General features: G+C 45.6%; 1 protein-coding gene across 1 annotated transcript in view; it reads right to left on the reverse strand.

The window, feature by feature from the left end:
* LOC122807832 (RNA-binding protein 5-like) overlaps positions 1-19,045 on the reverse strand; it is a 1,001,232-nt gene that overhangs the window by 278,283 nt on the left and 703,904 nt on the right. The window contains exon 18 of the mRNA XM_044078931.1: positions 842-991. Within this exon, the coding sequence (XP_043934866.1) occupies positions 842-991 (150 nt within the window). The remainder of the gene's footprint in view (positions 1-841; positions 992-19,045) is intronic.

Genomic DNA, 19,045 nt, shown 5'->3' on the forward strand with positions numbered 1-19,045 from the left:
GGCTGCATGTTTTATACCCCTGACGACCTGACGTCATGGACGAAGGGACAGCAACCAACGCAGGACCCAAGACTTTGTTAATCAGGCCGACTGACGGCAACCTGCCAGCAGATTACCCAAATGCAATGACTGCAACAGTGAAACACGAAGATCAGGAGGAGTCTAGATGGGCAACTCCTAAGCATACAATGCACAGAGTGTGGCCTCAGCTGGGGAGAGCCTATGACCACACTCTGGGCACTTACAGAAGCCTGGTCCCGGTTTGGGGTTCTCAGATATAACTCAGAAATGCCCAACCAGAAACACACACTCCCGATAGAAAGTTTTTTTTTTTTGTACAGACGCGAACAGCGAGAGGGAAGGGAGGTAAGAAAAGAGAGAAAAACAAGTAAAAGAAAAAAATCACAAAAACTAAAAACTTAACACAGTACAGCTCAGAGAAGCAGATCACGATGCTTATGCTAGCGTGGCAAACGAGACTTGAAGGGAAGAGGACAGAAGCATTATGGGTAGGGGAGGCGCTTGGAGCTCAGATCAGACGCTGGAAATGTGGCAGAGTCAGATCCGATCAGAGTACCCACAGGTTGAAGGACAAATGAAGACAACTTCAGATCCAACCTTTAAAACCACACCATTTGTCCAGCTCATGCTATTTTACAAGACTAAACAGTTAGCAGCTAAGGACTACGTGGCACCTTCAAATCAGCTTACACACTGTTAAACAAGTGTACTTCAAACATTTTCATAAGCAATTCTAAATGTGAATACCACTGCCACTGTTCAAGTACCACAAAATAAGCTGAAAGTGATGGGAAAACGGGGGGCTAAACTAGCAGCATACCTTTTTCTCGAAAAGTGCAAATCCTGCATCTGCTGCTGCAGACTCTCTCCTTTCCTCCTCTCTGAGCGCACTCAGAGGCTGGAAGCTGTTTTTGAAGTTCTCTTTCTGTCTGTTTAAGCTCTTTGCCCAGCGTTCCATGTCTTTAGCAATCTACAAAATGAAAATAATTTTCATGCGGAAATTCTTACAGTGCGAAACAAACTAATATGCATCAAGTACATATTTGGAAACATTTACCATTTTTTCCAGGTAGTCTCTGCCTTACATGCTGATCATAATATCAAAATACAGCATTCCACTACCCAACATAATTACAGAACTTAAGAAATTACTTTAGCCAAAAGGTTCATACTTTACTGTAATATTCTATAACAAGGGAACACCATACATGTGAAAGAAACTTCAGTGGCATTCAAGCATCATGCTAGGATCCTGTCACTAATGCTGAACTTCCTACAAGAACTGCAAATCGAGATATATGAACACTGGAGCTTTTCCATGGAAGATGTGATGAGTAGACCAAACGCTACATACCTCTACAAGAGCAATGGCATACAAGCAGCAGGAAAAGAACCTTAAATGAGACATGAATGCCCTAGCAGTATCTGCTCAAGTCCTGATGGAATGAATAAAAAAAAGTTGAAAGTATGTACATTGCATAACAATATGAACTCATTTTCCCCTACTCATATATATACACATGCCATGTTACAAAATAAAATTTGGCGATTTTTAATAAAGATTAAAGTCCCGAAATATATGTCCAGCCAATTTTATTAGCCTTTTGGCTGATTTCTATCCCTTTCAACTTTCTGGCTTAAAAAACGTGTGTGTTTACATATTTTTCACATCGTGCAGCACTGCGAGGCTACAGTTAAACTATTCCAGGTGCCAGAAAGTCTCCTCTTCAAAATTTCCCTTAAAACTAGCTGGTTTACCAGTAGTAGCACTAAAATCTGAACCCATGTGACTAGCACTTGCTCTAGAACCTGCTGGAAAGCACTAGGAAGCCTGAAACAGATACAAGCACTCAGCTCTCCTTGTCAATACGGAGAAAGTACAGTTTTGTACCTACCATAAATGTAGATGTTAGAGTGCTAATACAGCTGCAGTCATAACAGATGGGTTCTCCTGCCGTTAGGCGGATCCTCGGTCGGCTGAATTCCAAAGTCTAGGTCCGGCGTCTGTTGTCGTCGCTTCTTCCCTGATGTCAGTGCGACAAGGGTATAAAGGAACCAGCTGACGCCATTTTCTTCAGTTTTTCTTGCCCCAGATGTCAGGTGCCCCCAGAAGGAAGGCAATACATAAATTTGTGTAATCATGCAGTACAATATAATCAAAATACAGTAGTTGCAAGCAAATACATCATAAATGAATACCCCAATCAGGTTGTATGAGGATGTGTTAGCCTATAGGCCTGTCCCAAGAGGGGAAGGAGGGAGGGAAACCTGGACAGCAGCTGTATTAGCACTCGAACATCTACATTTATGGTAGGTACAAAACTGTACTATGTTCATCGTGCATACAGCTGCAGTCATAACAGATGGGTAGAATCCCAAAGCTAAGAAAGGGGTGGTAGGCACTAGGTGGAATTAGGAGGAGCCAAAATGCCCTGCAAGACTGCAGTGGCAAAGCCTGCTCTAGATTTTGAGTATAATGGTAGGTTGTAGTGCTTGGAGAAGGTATGCACAGAACTCCAAGTGGCTGCTTCCAAAATATCCTTGGTAGGAACTCCTCTGAGGAATGCTGCAGAGGTGGCTGTGGCCCTGGTGGAATGAGTCCTAATGCCTGTAGGAACAGTTTTGCCATGAAAGGAATAGCAGAAGCGTATGCAGTGGGCTATCCATTTTGAGACTGTCTGTTTGGAAATTGGCTTCCCTTGAGCTCCTACCGCATAGGCCACAAAGAGCTGTTCTGATTTTCTGAAAAACTTTGTTCTGTCCAAACAATAATGCAGTTGTCTGTGGATGCCCAAGGAATGTAGTAATCTCTCCCCTTTGTTTTGAGGATTAGGATAAAAAGTAGGTAAATGTATGGCCTGATTTAAAGCTACCGTGGATACCACTTTAGGCATAAAGGACGGGTTGGTTCGTAAGGAAACTCTGTCCTGATGGAAGATAAAAGGTTGGACGGCCATGAGAGCTTGTAGTTCTGAAACTCTACGAGCTGAGGTGATGGCCAGAAGGAAAGCTGTTTTCCAGGACAAATATTGCAAATCTGATGAGGCATCTGGCTCAAAGGGAGGCAAGGTCAGTTTTTCCAGCATGAAATTAAGATCCCAAGCAGGTATCGGTTGTTTTCTTGGAGGCCTTAAATTCTTAGCCCCTCTGAGGAACTGCCTTAGGAGAAGGTGAGAGAATAAAGGTGGATCAGTGTTGTATTCTGCAGAAATGGCTGATGCATGGATTTTGATGGAGGAGAAAGTCCACTGCTTAGCAGTTCAGCCAAATATTGTAATATTTGAGGTAAAGTCAGTTTTCCAGGATCCTGGCCCTTTTTCTCATTCCAGACAGAAACGTTTCCATTTTGCGGAGTAAGCTTTTCTAGTTGATGGCCTTCTGGCCTCCAAAATGACATCCTGCACCTCCTTGGAGAGTAGGGCCTGTTGTGATGCTAAGAAATCTTCCATGCGGCTAGATTGAGTTTTTATAGCTGGCTGTGAAGAGTTCTGAAACTGTGCTGAGTCAGAAGAGGCATTAGAGGCAGGGTCCATGGTGGGGAAGGAGTCAGGCTCCTTAGGAGTGGGTACCAGTGTTGCCTTGGCTAGTCCGGAGCAAGGAGAATCATCTTTGGTCTGTCTGCTTTGGTCTTTAATAGAACTTTGGGCAGCAGAGGAAGAGGAGGGAAGGCATAAACTGTCACTGATGTCCAACTGAAGGAAAGAGCATCCACTCTCCAGGCCTTTGGATGGAAGATCCTTGAGCAGAATTTTGACAATTGATGATTCTTGTGGGAGGCAAAGAAATCTATGTCTGGCCTTCCCCATTCTTGGATTATTTCTGTAAAAACTTTTGGATGCAATTTCCATTCGTGTGGATCTGTCATATTCCTGCTTAGGTTGTCTGCCAGCGTGTTTTCCTTGCCTGGCAAGTACTGTGCTTGTAGTTCCATCTGTAAGTCCATGGCCATGTTCCAAAGTGACATGGCCAGTCTGTATAGGGGATAAGAATGTGTTCCTCCCTGTTTATGTACCACATAACTGTGGTGTTGTCCGTTCTTATCAATAGCTGACCGGGTTGTAGAAGGTCCTTGAAAGCTATAATAGCATTTATTACTGATAGCATTTCTTTTTGATTGATGTGAAGGTGCTTTTCTTTTTGGGACCATTTGCCCTGAATGCACCGGTCTGTCATGTGCGCCCCCCAGGCGTAGTCCGAGGCATCTGTTGTGATGACTTGATTTGCTTGAGGCTTGCTGAATGGAAGACCTGTGTTTGTTTGACATGCTTGAGCCCACCACAGAAATTCCTTTTGCAGACATGGAATTAGTGGTATTATTGTTTCCAAACTGTGGCTGTGTTGAGACCATATGTTTTTCAGGTACCATTGTAGTTTTCTCATATGCAGCTTTGCACATGGGATTAGTAAGATGCAAGATGCCATGAATCCCAGAGCCTGCAGGATTTTCCTTGCAGTCAGCCTGGTGCAATTTGCCAGTGTTCTGAAGTATTGAATTAGTTGCCCCTGCTTCTCTGGTGTGAGGTAGGCCATCTGGGTGTTTGTGTCCAAATTGGCACCCAGGAAAATTATCTTCCGAGAGGGAATTAGCCTTGATTTCTCTTTGTTGACTGTGTATCCCAGAGAGTTTAATAACATTATTACATAAGCCAGATGTTTCAGAAGAATGTGCTTGCTGTCCGCTTGGATCAGGCAGTCGTCCAAATAAGGGTATATTTGTATCCCTTGAAGTCTGCAGTAGGCAATTACTGATGCCAGGCATTTCGTGAATACTCTGGGTGCCGTAGATAAGCCAAAGGGCAATGCAGAGAATTGATAATGGGATGAACCTGCAAGAAATCCAAGGTACCTTCTGCAATTTTGTCTGATTGGAACATGCAGGTATGCCTCCTTGAGGTCCAATGTTACCAGCCAAGACTCCTTGCCCAGCATGGGAAGAAGTTGCTGTAGAGTGAGCATCTTGAATTTTGGTACGAGTAGAAATGTGTTTAGGATGAATAGATCCAAAATAGGTCTCCAATCTTTTCCCTTCCTTGGCACCAGAAATAGCCTGGAATAAAAACCTTGACCTTGTTCGTGTGTAGGTACCTCTTGAATAGCTTTCATGTTTATGAGATCTGAAATTTGCCTTTGTGCCTCTGCCCTTTGATTGTGTGGCAGGTTTGGCATGCCTCTCATTTTTGGAAGGGTATGAAAATGGAATTTGTAGCCTCTGTTTATAATGTCCAGGATCCATTTGTCCTTTGTGGCAACATGCCAATTTTTTGAAAATAATGCCAGCTTTCCTCCTAAGGGGGCTGTTATTTGAGACCTGGTTGGCATGCAAAGGGGAAAGTCATTGGGTTTGCTTTCTGAAAGATTGCGAGTTGTCCTCACCAGCTCTTTGTGTAGGAGCTTGCCACTGTCTGCCTCTATACGATCCCTGTGATTGTCCTCTGCCCCTCGGGCCCCTGTATCTGCCTCTTTGGGGTCTGTCTGTGGCAGGAAAGGACCAGTTTTTGGAAGGCCAATTTCTACTAAAACGTGGGGGTTGAACCTGCAGAAATTCTTTCACAGTTTGCATTAATTTAGCCTTTTCCTCCATTTTCCGTAATACTTCCTCAGCATTAGCACCAACTAGTACATCCTTTTGAAGAAGGGCGTCTAGTAATTTAGCTTTGACATGATCAGGCAAGGCTTGTTCCTTGAGCCAGGCATGCCTACATATGACTGAACCTGTAACAGCAGCTCTACATGAGGCCTCTAGAGCATCAAAACCACATTGTAAGGTATGCTTACCCACTTGTTCTGCACTATGCATCAAATCCTGCAACTCCAAGTCTGGTTGTTCAGGTTGTGACATTTTACTTTTCAATTGTGATAACAAAAACTGTTGGTATTTTAGCATATGAAAATGACAGTTTAAGGCCCTCATGGATAAGGCAGCCGAGGTATATACCTTTTTCCCCACCTTTCTAAGGATCTGGAATCTCTCTCGGAAGGCAATGGATTTTTGGCAATGGAGGCCTCAACTCCCTTGGGCCCCTGTGAGATGGTTTCTAGGTCAGCAGCATGGCTTTTGTATAGAAATTGGTGAGAGTCAGGAACCCTGTAGTACCTGTCAGGCTTAACTGGAGCTGGAGGTAGAGAGTCCGGATTAGGGCAGGCCTCTGAGTAAACATCATCTAGGATGTCCAAGACAGGAGGTATAGCCAGAGGCCTGTGCTGGGGTAACAAAAGGAATTCCCTGAGCCTTTTCTTGGAATCTGAATAATCCTGGCCTTCCCAGTGGAAGTGTTCCCTTAAGGTATGCAAAGTTTCCCCAAATGAGTAATCCTCAGGGGGGGATACAGAAGGAATAGACTCCTCCGCATCAGAGTACTCAAAAGGGGAGTAAGACTGTTCGTGATCAGAGTGTTCTGAGATAATGGAGCCCTGATCAGAGGGGGAATCTTCCTCCACTCTGGGCCTTTTGTCCGGAGGGGGCTGAGAATCTCTGATTAGAGTAATTAAATCCTCAGCCATTTTAAGCATCTGTTTCTTAGGCATGGGGCCTGGAGATGGGCCCTGTGTAGCTGGTCTCTTAGAGTGCATGGCTGCTTTAGACTTGGTGAAAGCCTTGATGGAGAAAGAAGAGGAAGGTCTGAAGACACCTTGAGTGGAGGTGGACCTGTCCACATTCTGTGTTTCAACGCCAAGAGTGGCTTCGGTATCTGTAGTCGGGGTGTAGGCCGAGGAGCCTGCGACCTCGGGCACAGGAGACACCGCCAAAGATGTCTAGTCGGTAATCAGGGGCTGCGTAGGTGCCTCGCTGAGAACCGGACCACGTGTAGTCGGCTTTGGTGTGGTGTCGGTAGAGGCCGCGGACCTCGAGAGTCGGTCCTTGTCTTTGCGGTTTTTTAGACAAAACCGGAGTCGGAGTATCCGACGACATAGTATAGTTAAATGCTTCCCCAAAATAATGCTGGGCGAACTCCGCCCGACGCTTAATAGTGCGTTTGTTGAATGTAGCACAAAAGCGACAGACCGAGATGTCGTGGTCTGGGCCTGAACAAGGAATACAGAGGGAATGGAAATCCTTATGCGGTATTTGCTTCCCACAAGAAATACAATTATTAACTTCGTCTGACATCGGTCTGAGGCAAGAAAAGTTTCCCCAACGGGATACTTAGCTTTTAAGAAGACTTCGGTTTCCAAATTTTTCGTAATCTCAGGAGCTGGCCGACCGGCACTTGCGAACTGCTTCTGCTTCGGGCACCGCGTGGCAAGAAAGACTGGAGAAAATGGTATCAGCTGGTTCCTTTATACCCCTGTCGCACTGACGTCAGGGAAGAAGCGACGACAACCGACACCGGACCTAGACTTTGGAATTCGGCCAACCGAGGACCCCCCTGACGGCAGGAGAACCCATCTGTTATGACTGCAGCTGTATGCACGATGAACATGTTAATCATAGGCACTAAATAGCCTATAATTGCAAAGTACCTTGCAAAGGTAAGGGAAAACAGCTCAAACTTTACATAAAAGCACCTAAACAGGCATGTCCAAGGGTCAGCTTCCGGTGATTTCTCCTGTCCACCTGGTGAATCTGGGTATACTGGGGCAATGCGGCAACTGCCTCATGTACACAGACAATCCTCTCCTCCTACCACCCAACACTACAACCTGCGAGAGATGCACTTACATAGCCAAACTGGAAGCAAAGCTCTCCCCAGCCAGGATTGTGCTAGAAAGTCAAGAGGAGAAGGTTAACACCTGCATCACACCTCAAGCAACTCATAGCCCTTCAAAACCCACACCAACACCCACACATAGCAACACTAAACCCACATATGCGGAAGGCCTTAACATTAACCTGCCCAAGCAACAAGGACCTCCGAAGCCTAAACGCAAACAAACACCAGTCACAACCAAAGTGACACATAGCTCACAACACCAGTGTGCCACCCAGCAACAGCCCCTAAGGCAAGACAATGTACCCAACACTTTAGTCATAGGTGACTATAGTCAGGCACACTGATGTCCCACTCACCAGACTGAACAAGGAGAAAATTACAGTCGGGTGCCAGGATCTGCCACATAACGCATGCACTCAAGTCACTCCACAACAAGTACAAATATGACTCTGTCAATGTCCATGCTGGAGTGAATGACTTGAGACGTACCTCCCTGGACTACATAAGAGATATGGAAGAGCTCTTGGATCATGTGACCCAGGCAGGTATGACCCTAGCCCTGAGTAGCATCCTGCCTTCGCCAAGAATGATACCACAGTATAAGGACAAAATGATTGACTTCAACAATTGGCTAAGCTTCTGGTGTCATTCAAAGGGGATCCAGTATTTGTCTGCCTGGGAAGACATGATCGATAAACCACGATGCTTTGCCAGAGATTGTCTGCACCTGTCACACCTGGGATTCAGGTTACTGGCTAAAGCTCTTGCCAACCCTATAGTGCCTTTTTTAGGCAAGGTTCAAAGGATAAAACCACCACTGTAACAAATAGAAGCAGGCAAAATCTGAAGGTAATGCTACTCAATGCTAGAAGTCTAAACCTCAAAATGCACTCTCGAGGCACTCCTAAAAATGGAGAACATCGATATCTGTGCAGTAACTGAGACCTGGTTCGAGGCTTTACTGAGAGGGGTCGTTCGTATGATTACATGATTAGCCATGCTGTCAGGTTCAGAGTCTGTAGCTGATTGTGCAGGATCTGATTGTTTTGCTGAGACAGTAGTTGTGGTCTTTGAGGCAAGGTCCAAGCTGGGTATTGAGACAAGTTCCTTAGGATTGGGTACCAGTATTGGCGGGGCCAGTCCGGGGCAGTTAATATCATCTTTGGCTTCTCGTCTGACTTAGGAGGACCTTGGTTATAAGAGGCAGAGGAGGAAAGGCGTTAACTGACAGGTTTTTCCAAATGAAGGATAGGGCATTCACTTTCCATGCTCGTCTGTGATAAGTCCTTGTGCAGAATCTTTTCAATTGATAATTTTGAGGAGAGCAAATAGATCTATGACTGGGCTCCGCCATTTCTCTGTTACCATGCTGAACACTTGTGGATTTAGTTTCCACTCGTGAGGATCCATAAGGTTTCTGCTTAAGTCGTCTGCCAGAGTGTTCTGTTTGCCTGGCAGGAATTGAGCTTGAAGATTTATTTGGTAGGTCAAAGCTGTGTCCCACAGTGCCATGGCTAATCTGTAAAGGGGGTATGAGTGTGTGCCCCCTTGCTTGTTTATATACCACATGATTGTGGTGTTGCTCGTCTTTATCAGTAGTTGTCCTGGATGAAGTCCTTGAAGGCTGTTAGGGCATTTTGAACAGCTAGCATCTCTTTCTGGTTGATATGTAGATGCATTTGATTTGGTGCCCATATGCGCTGAATGCATCTTCCTGCCATGTGGGCCCCCCAGGCATAATCTGATGGGTCTGTTAAGGTTTGGCTGGCAGGGGGTAGAGTGAAGGGCCGTCCCATGTTTTGGTGACAGGCCTTTGCCCACCATAGGAACTCCTGTTGCAGGCAGGGGATGAGAGGAAAGTACAGTTGTGTACCTACCATAAATGTAGATGTTCATAGGTTGATACAAGGCCATCTGCCCTAGGGCATTTGTAAAAGCCTAGCCAGAGTGTGTTTGGCTTTCGCCACCCTTTTAGATTAGTTGACTGTGCCTCTGTATAGCAGGTCACAGAAAATAGCCCTTATGAAGTTAGTTTACTGTGCCTCTGTCTAGTAGGGACACAGAAGAGATCCCAGGGGTAAACCTACAATCTTCCCATCCACTCGTCAAGATTTCTCTTGAAGAGGGTCATTGAGGGACTCTGCCTAACATGGATTGGGATTTTGTTCCAGAATGAGGGGAGCCTCTGGGATATGAATCTGTCCCTCCAGCATGTCCTATTTATTTCGGTGCTGAGGTTTAAGTCCCTGGAGCGTGTAGCTCTAAGGGATTTGGATTTCCTGAGGTGGAGCATGTCCATTAATTCTGGGTTGGACATGGCTTTATACGTCAGGCACAGACTGCCTCAGAGTAGGCGGTAAGCAACTGAGTAGAGCTGGAGTTTCTTTAGCCTAACTGCGTAGGGCATCTGTTTGAGTCCCTTGATCCTCTTGGTGAGGTACTTTTGGGGTCTTTCCAGTTGCTGCAGGTGTTGGGTAAGGTACATCCCAAATGGGGCACTGTATTCAATTATGGCCTGATGAGTAGAGGGGCACAATGACCTCTCTTGATCTAGATGTGAACACTTTCGTGATAAGGTGGGCTATATAGAAGGTATTTCCAACCACTTTGGCAATGTGATTGTCAAAGGAGAGATTGTTATCTACTTGGGTCCTCAAATCCCTAACTACTTCTTCCGTACTTAATGGATTACCACCTATGTGGTAATTTGTGGGCACTTTGTTTTTCCCAAAGGGGATGACTATGCACTTTTTGGCATTTAGCTTTAGGCCATGGCTCTGGCAACAGTTATCCGTCTCTATGAGACCCTTTTAGAGGATGCTTGTGTCAGTCGGCGAGTCGATTATGGCACCCAGTTTGCAGTCATCTGCGAACTTGGTCAGACATAGTCCTCCCGTGTTAGCCTGTACCTCAAGAGAAATACATACCGAACAAGAGAGGTCCGAGGACTGAGCCTTGTGGGACGCCACTTCTTAACTGGTTTAGAGTCTGACATGGCACCTGCAACTCTGACCATGTGTGTTCTATCCCTGAGCCAGTTTGCAACCCATCTTGTGACATAGGGGTTGATATTTAAGCTGGTGAGCTTATTTATGATGCCCGAGTGGGTATTGTCGAAAGCTTTTGCAAGGTCCAGGTAGGCTGCGTGGACTACCTTCCCTTCATCTATGGCCTTGGTGACAGTTTCAAAGAAGTCGACCAGGTTCAAGAGGCAAGATCTGCCCTTAAAGCCAAATTGGGTAGGATCCAGTCTTTGGAGGTTCCCAATGTCTTTGTTTATGAGTTTCATGATACGCTCCATAGCTTTGCAGACCAGGCTAGTCAGGCTTATAAGGGCAATAGTTTCCGGGGTCCGTTGTGGCACCACCTTTGTGGAGTTGGACCACTGTTGCTGTACGCCATTCCTTGGGTACATATCCTGTAGTAAGGCTGAGATTGAACAGTGACTTTACGTGAGGGTTCAGTTCTTCTTGGAGTTCGTGTAAGACGCAGCCCAGGACACCGTCCGGTCCCATTGATGCTGTGTTTTTTGCTTTGGAGAGGGCAGCTCTCACCTGTGCATCTGTGATGTCAGGGAGGCTACACTCAGTTGGGATAAACATTTGCTCTTCTGGGGGGGGAGTTTGCACTGAACCTGTCCGCCAGGATGTTGGCAATGTTTGCGGGTTCAGTGTATTTTTTGTCATTTGAACCAACTCAGAGCATATCTGGGAGTCACCACCCAGGTTCCTGACATAACTAAAGGCGGCCTTGTGATCATCTTTAGCGTCTTGTGCAATTTTTCTTTCGAAGCTGGCCTTAGATGATTTTATGAGGGGATCGTAGTTTCTTGCTAGTACTGATCAGAGATGGCTTCCCTTTTTGGGATTTTGCTCTATCATGTAGTAGCTTCCGCCTTCTGTTGTATAGCTTACTTATGGCTGGGGTCCACCAGACAGGTCTCCTGCCTTTGGGGGAGTGAGTCTTGGTTTTATTTGGGATAGCACAATCCATGCATTCCTGTAGGTGTCCATAGAATGTGTTTGTAAAGGATTCTGCGGTTTGGGCCGTATTTTCCACTGGCCTGGGGGCTTTGAAGGATTCCATCTCGGTTTTGAGAAGTGTGAAGTTTGTATTTGAGAAGTTCTTCACTGCGGTTTCCTTGGCTGGGGATGGTGATGGGATATGGATGTCCAGTGTGATTAATTTATGGTCAGATCTTACCAATGAGGGGTATACCTGTGGTATGGAACATAGAGTCCCCATGTTGGTGATGATCAGGTCCAATATGTTTTCCCCTCTTGTGGGAGTGGTGACCAGTTGTTCCATAGCATTTGAGTTTATAAATTCTAGAAACCATTGGGCGAGGGTGTTGGGGCTTGAGCAGTGCTCCCAGTCTATGTTTGGATAGTTGAAGTCACCCAATATAATGGTGTTTGGAGAGACCTTCATATTCTCCAGTGTTCTCAGGAATGCAGAGTGGGGTTCCTCAGTTTGGGAGGGTGGTCTGTAGCAGGCTACAAACTGAAAGGCAGTTTTGCCCACTGTTAGCTGCACATGGATGGTCTCCGATGCTTCGTGCAGTGCCACTAACCTGGAGGTGTGGGTATCTGATGAATATGGATACACCCCCCCCCCTCCTTTTGTGGTTCGGTCCGAGTTTTGGGGCCAAAAAGCATGGTATGAGGTATGACCTGGTAGTGCTGGGGTGTTCTCGGAGCCTTAAACCAGGTTTCTGTTACTGCACAGACATTAATATTCTCCATACTGAGGAGAGCCTCGAGTGCGTGCATCTTGAGGTTTAGACTTCTGGCGTTGAGCAGCATTACCCTTAGTTTCTTTTTCTTTGTGTTGTCTATGGAGGTGGGTTTGTCTTTTGAGCCTTGCCTAAAAAAGGCACTATGGGGGTGGCAAGAGCCTTAGCCAGTATTCGAAAGCCCAGGGGTGACAGGTGCAAGCTGTCCCTAGCGAAGCAATGTGGCTTGTCGAGCATGTCATCCCAGGCTGTCAGACACTGGATCCCCTTTGAATGACACCAATACTTTAGACAATTGTTAAAATTGATCATTTTGTCTTTATACTGTGGCATCATTCTTGGTGAGGGTAAGATGCTACTCAAGGTCATATCAGCCTGGGCTACATGATCAGAGAGTTCCTCTATGTCTCTTTTCATGTAGTCCAGGGAGGTACGTCTCAGGTCATTCCCACCAGCATGGACAATGACGGAGTCATATTTGTACTTGCTTTGGAGTGACCTGAGTGCTTGTGTTATGTGGCGGAATATGGCACCAGACAGACAGCTTACAGTGACCATCTCCTTGCTCAGCCTGATGAGTGGGATGTCAGTGTGTCTGACAACAGAATCACCTATTACAAGTGTATTAGGTGTGTTGTTTAGCCTTAAGGGCTGTGACTGTGTGGCACACTGACTTTGTGAACTATGTGATACGTGGGTATTGTTGTGGGGTAGCGGTTGCTTGGATGTCTGCTTTGGAGGTCTCTGCTGCTTGGGCAGATTTTTATTTAGAGCCTCCGAGTATGTTTTTGTGTGTTTGTGTGTTTGGTTTTCTGTTGCGATAGGTCTATGTGAGACTGGATTTGTGGTATGAGTGATTACTTTCTCCTACTGACTGCGCCAGTACTGGGTTGAGAGAGCTCAGCCTCCAGTTTGGCTATATAGTTGCACCTCTCGCAAATATTTCAGCTTGTTGGGAGGAGAAGGTGGTCTGTGTACATATGACAGTTGTAACATTTGCCTCAAGATTCCCAGATTCACCAGCTGGACTGGAGAGTAAACCCGAAACTGACATTTGGACATGCCAGAATAGTACAAGGAACTACTTTTGACCATCAAAAAGGACCAATAGGGAGCAAAGTACTTAAAGGGAGTATAAGAGGGTGTAGTGCTTTAATTTATTAGTGCTTACTTATAAGATTACTTTGAGCAACTGCGGGGCTTTAGAATAAAAATAGAGTGCTTACTTTGAGATTTAGAACAGTTCTAATGGAAAAAGTGAAGAGCAGACTTTGTGGAGCCGGGAATGGTTTAAACACGTTTAAGCTGCGCTGCCCGATGCTGCGCTATGCGCAAAATCATGCAAAACCACACAAATGCGGGTTCTAAAGCAGGGAAACTGAAAGATAGGAATTGACCCAGAGCGGCCAATAAGCTACTAGTTTCAAGGCCGAGACCACTCCTCCAGAGACAGATAGGCTGCTCAAAGCTCCCCCACTCTCACTGGTGAACAGAGAAGCTTCCTCCTATCCAAGTAAGGATATGGGCAACACAGGAAACTATACCACAGTCCAGAATTCAGAAAAACCTGAAATCTGGACTAATCTAGTTCAGCAAAGGCGGGAAAAGAGAATATCTCCCCCCCCCCAGAAAAAGTACAGTTTTGTACCTACCATAAATGTAGATGTCCGAGAGGTATGCATCTGCAGTCCTAACAAATGGGTTGTCCTGGCCTCAGGCAGCCCTTCGGTCGGCCGGATTCCAAAGTCTGGGTCTGGCCTCGGCTGATGTCGCACTTCACCCGACGTCATAGCTGCAGTTCAGCGGGTATAAAGGCATCAGCCGACACCATTTTCCAAGGTGTTTCTTGCCCCAGATGCCAGGTGCCCTCTAGGAAGGCTAAATTTGGATAAATGCAAATGTTTCCAAACAAGAGAGAGCAAATAGAAATAAACATGTATATACATATATACAAACAAATACACCATAATAGATTCCCCCAGCTAGCTACAAGATGGGCAAATACCCTAGGAGTACCACAGAGGGGAAGGAGGGTGGGTAATCCTGACTGCAGATGCATTCCTCTCGGACATCTACATTTATGGTAGGTACAAAACTGTACTATGTCCTTCAAGGATGCATCTGCAGTCCTAACAAATGGGTAGAATACCATAGCCAAACTGGGGGAGGAGGCACTAAGGAGGCACTAAGTTTATGGTGTAGTTAAGATCCCTTGCAAAACAGCAGTGGCAAAACCTGCTCGGGATCTGGAGTATAAAGGCAGATTATAATGCTTGGCAAATGTATGCACGGAGCTCCAAGTAGCAGCCTCTAAAATGTCTTTGGTAGCCACTCCTCGTAAGAAAGCTGTAGTAGTGGCTGTAGCCCTTGTGGAATGAGGTCTGATGTTTTCTGGAGTTGCCTTTCCATGAAAAGAGTAACAAAATCTAATGCAATTTCCTATCCATTTTGAGATTGTTTGTTTTGAAATTGCTTTTCCTTCCATTCCTGTTGCATATGCTACCAGAAGCTGGTCAGTTTTTCTATTGTTCTTGTTTCTGTCCAGGTAGTAGCGCAATTGTCTGTGTACATCCAAGGTATGCAGCAATCTTTCCCCCCTGTTCTGTGGGTTGGGGAAGAATGTTGGTAGGTGTATTGCTTGGTTTAATGATATCCTGGAGACCACCTTTGGCATAAAGGTAGGATTAGTTCTCATGGACACTCTATCCTGATGGAAGATGAGGAAGGGCTGTACTGCCATTAATGCCTGTAATTCAGAAACCCTTCTAGCTGAAGTGATTGCAAGCAGGAATGCAGTCTTCCAAGATAAGTACTGTAATTCTGCTGTTGCTGCTGGTTCAAAAAGGGGGGGGGGGGGGTGTCAACTTTTCTAACACAAAGTTCAAGTCCCATGTAGGCAATGGTGGTTTCCTTGGTGGCTTTACATTTTTAATTCCTCCGAGAAACTGCCCGAGTAGAGGTTGAGAAAAGACTGGAGGATCCATGTTGTATTCTGCTGAAATTGCTGATGCATGAATCTTAATGGAGGAGTAAGACAGACCATTGTGGAAAAGCTCTGCTAAGTATTCCAGGATGTTAGCTATGTTTGCCAATGATGCATCTACTCCTTTTGTTGCACTCCAAATGAGATATCTTTTCCATTTTGCTGAATAAGTTTTCCTTGTTGAGGGTCTGCGAGCCTCCAAGATAATGTCTTTAACCCTTTGAGATAAATCTGGGTTATTTTTCCTTATGTAATGTTCCAAGCAGCTAGCTGCAGTGTTTTCAAGTTTGGATGCAGGATTTTGAAGTTGTTCTGTGTTAGCAGTAGAGGTAGTAGGGGTAGAGGCCATGCGTGTTCCCGGACATACTCCTCAGTAGCGGGTACCAATGTTGCCTCGGCCAATCTGGAGCTATCAAGATGATCCTCGGGTGATCTTTGATCTTCAGTAGTACTTTGTGCATCAAAGGAAGAGGTGGGAATGCATATGCTGTCAGGTTTTCCCAACTGAAGGATAGGGAGTCCACCTTCCAAGCAAGTGGGTGGTATGTCCTTGTGCAGAATTTTCAATTGGTGGTTGTGTGGGGATGCGAACAGGTCTATTTCTGGCAGTCCCCATTTCCTTGTGATGGTTTTGAAGATGTCTGGATGCAGCATCCATTCGTGGGCATCCGTGGTGGTTCTGCTTAAGATGTCTGCTAGTATATTTTCTTTTCCTGGCACAAATATGGCTTGGAGCTGAATGTTGAGGCTCAGGGCCACATTCCAGAGGTCCATTGCCATCCGGCATAGAGGATATGAATGTGTGCCTCCCTGTTTGTTGATATACCACATAATCGTGGTGTTGTCCGTCCTTATCAGCAAATGACCCTGTTGAAGAAATGGTCTGAATGTCTGAATTGCCTGTTTTACTGCCAGCATCTCTTTTTGATTTATGTGTAGGTTCATCTGGTCTTGAGTCCATAAGCCTTGTATGCACTTGTCCACCATGTGTGCCCCCAACCGAGGTCTGAGGCGTCCGTGGTGATAGTCTGGCTTGGGTGAGGCCTGTGGAAGGGCAGTCCTTTGTTCAATTGACAGGCCTGGGCCCACCACTGGAATTCTTGCTTCAGGCATGGAATTATTGGAATTTGGGTTTCTAGGCTGTGCTTGTGCTGAGACCATAAATTCCTCAGGTACCATTGCAACTTCCTCATATGTAGTCTGGCATGTGGAATTATTATGCAGGATGCCATGTAACCCAGGGCGTGCAGGATTTTCCTTGCTGTAAGCTGGTTCTGCGTTGTTAATGCCATGAAATAGAGTGGTAGCTGCTTCTGTTTTTCTGCTGTGAGGAATGCCATCTGGTTTGATGTGTCCAGTTCTGCACACAGGAAGGTTATCCTTTGGGATGGTATCAGCCTTGACTTTTTTGTGTTGACTGTGTATCCCAGGGCTTGCAGCAGGTGAATAACCTTTTTCAAATCTTTTGTTAATTTGTCTTTGCTGTCCGCTTGTAACAGGCAGTCGTCCAGGTATGGATAAATTTGAATTCCCTGAAGCCTGCAATGAGCAATTACTGATGCCAGGCATTTCGTGAATACTCTGGGCGCAGTAGATAAGCCAAAAGGTAATGCTGAGAATTGATAATGCTCTGATCCTGCAAGAAATCTGAGGTATCTTCTGCAATTTGGTCGTATGGGGATGTGCAGGTATGCCTCCTTGAGATCCAGAGTCACCAGCCAAGACTCCTTGCCCAGCATGGGAAGAAGTTGCTGTAGGGTCAGCATTTTGAATTTTGGAACAATGAGATATGCGTTTAGAGCGGGCAGGTCGAGGATAGGTCTCCATTGGTTTTCCTTTCTTGGCACTAGGAAAAGCCTCGAATAAAATCCTTGTCCTTGTTCCATAGCCGGTACCTTTTCTATAGCTCTCATCCTTAGTAAGTGGTCTATTTGCTGTAGAGCGTTTGTCCTTTGGTTTGGAGGTAGGTTTGGCATTCCTCTCTTCCTTGGAAGAGTATGGAAGTGAAACCTGTAGCCCTTGTCTATTGTCTGTAAAATCCATTTGTCTCCTGTAATGTAATGCCAATTTACTGAAAATAAGGCTAATTTTCCACCTAAGGGTGCTGCCAGTTGTTCCCTGGTAGGCGGTTTCAGAGCCAAGTCACTGTGATTGTCCTGTAGAAGTGGTAGTGGCTGGATCTGTGGCAGTAGTTCTCTGGCTGTTAGGCTGCCACTGACGTCCCCTGTAGGCACCTCTGGATTGACCTCTGCCTCTAGGGCGTCTATTTCTGCTTCTCTGTGCTCTGGTGGTGTCTGGAAAGGACCAATTCTTGGAAGGCCAGTTCCTACTAAACCTCGGAGGCTGGACCTGTAAGAAATCCTTGACTGTCTGGACAGATTTAGCTTTTTCTTCCACCTTCTTCAACACTTGCTGTGCAGGGGAACCAAACAAAAGTACAGTTTTGTACCTACCATAAATGGAGATGTTCGAGGATCTCCATTGCTGCAGTCCTGACATATGGGTATTCCGCTGTCCACAATCGGCCCGAATACCAAAGGGCTAGAACCGGCGTTGGTCATCGGCGCCCGAGACTGACGACAGTACGTGTCAGTACAAATGCACATGACCGACGCCATAACCTCAGTCTTTCTTGCCTCAGATGTCAGAATGCAAAAAACACCACCCAAACCCCAACCTAAAAAGAAAAAAGGGGGGAAGGAGGGAGGGAAAATTGGACTGCAGCAATGGAGATCCTCGAGCATCTACATTTATGGTAGGTACAAAACTGTACTATGTTCTTCGTCTCCCATTGCTGCAGTCCTGACATATGGGTAGAATCCCAGAGCAATGGAAAAAAGGGAGGTAGGATAACTAAGTAGCATTAGGAGCTGCTACCATGCCCTGTAAGATTGCAGTGGCAAACCCAGCCCTAGACCTAGAATAAAGAGGTAAGTGATAATGCTTTGTAAAGGTATGTACAGAACTCCAAGTAGCTGCCTCTAGAATGTCTTTAGTAGCTACCCCTCTCAAAAAAGCAGTAGATGTGGCCGTAGCCCTAGTAGAATGAGGCCTGATCCCAACTGGAACCTCCTTTCCATGATGAGAGTAACAAAAAGCAATACAATGGCCAATCCACTTGGAAATAGTTTGTTTCGAGACAGCTTTCCCTCGTGAAGTCACAGCAAACTAAACAAATAATTGTTGAGATCTTCTGAACTCTTTGGTTCTGAACAAATACCTTAACTGCCTATGTACATCCAAAGAATGCAAAACTTTTTCCCCTTCATTTTGGGGGTTAGCATAAAAAGTAGGCAAATGTATAGATTGGTTCAATGCCACATTAGAAATCACCTTAGGCAGAAAAATAGGATTAGTACGTAAGGAAACTCTGTTCTGGTGAAAAATCAGAAAAGGTTCCACTGCCATGAGGGCCTGTAATTCAGATACCCTTCTAGCAGAAGTAACAGCCAATAAAAAAGCAGTCTTCCAAGACAACAACTTCAATTCAGCCGTAGCTGCAGGTTCAAAAGGAGGCAGAGTCAGTTTTTCCAAAACAAAATTAAGATCCCAGGTAGGAGTAGGAGCCCTCCGTGGGGGTCTTATATTCTTTGCCCCTCTAAGAAACTGTTTAACCAATGGATGTGAAAATAAAGGAGGGTCACAATCATAGTG

Source organism: Protopterus annectens, chromosome 7.part1, assembly GCF_019279795.1.
Source record: "Protopterus annectens isolate FY-2018-M chromosome 7.part1, PAN1.0, whole genome shotgun sequence".
Classification (NCBI taxonomy): Eukaryota; Metazoa; Chordata; order Ceratodontiformes; family Protopteridae; genus Protopterus; species Protopterus annectens.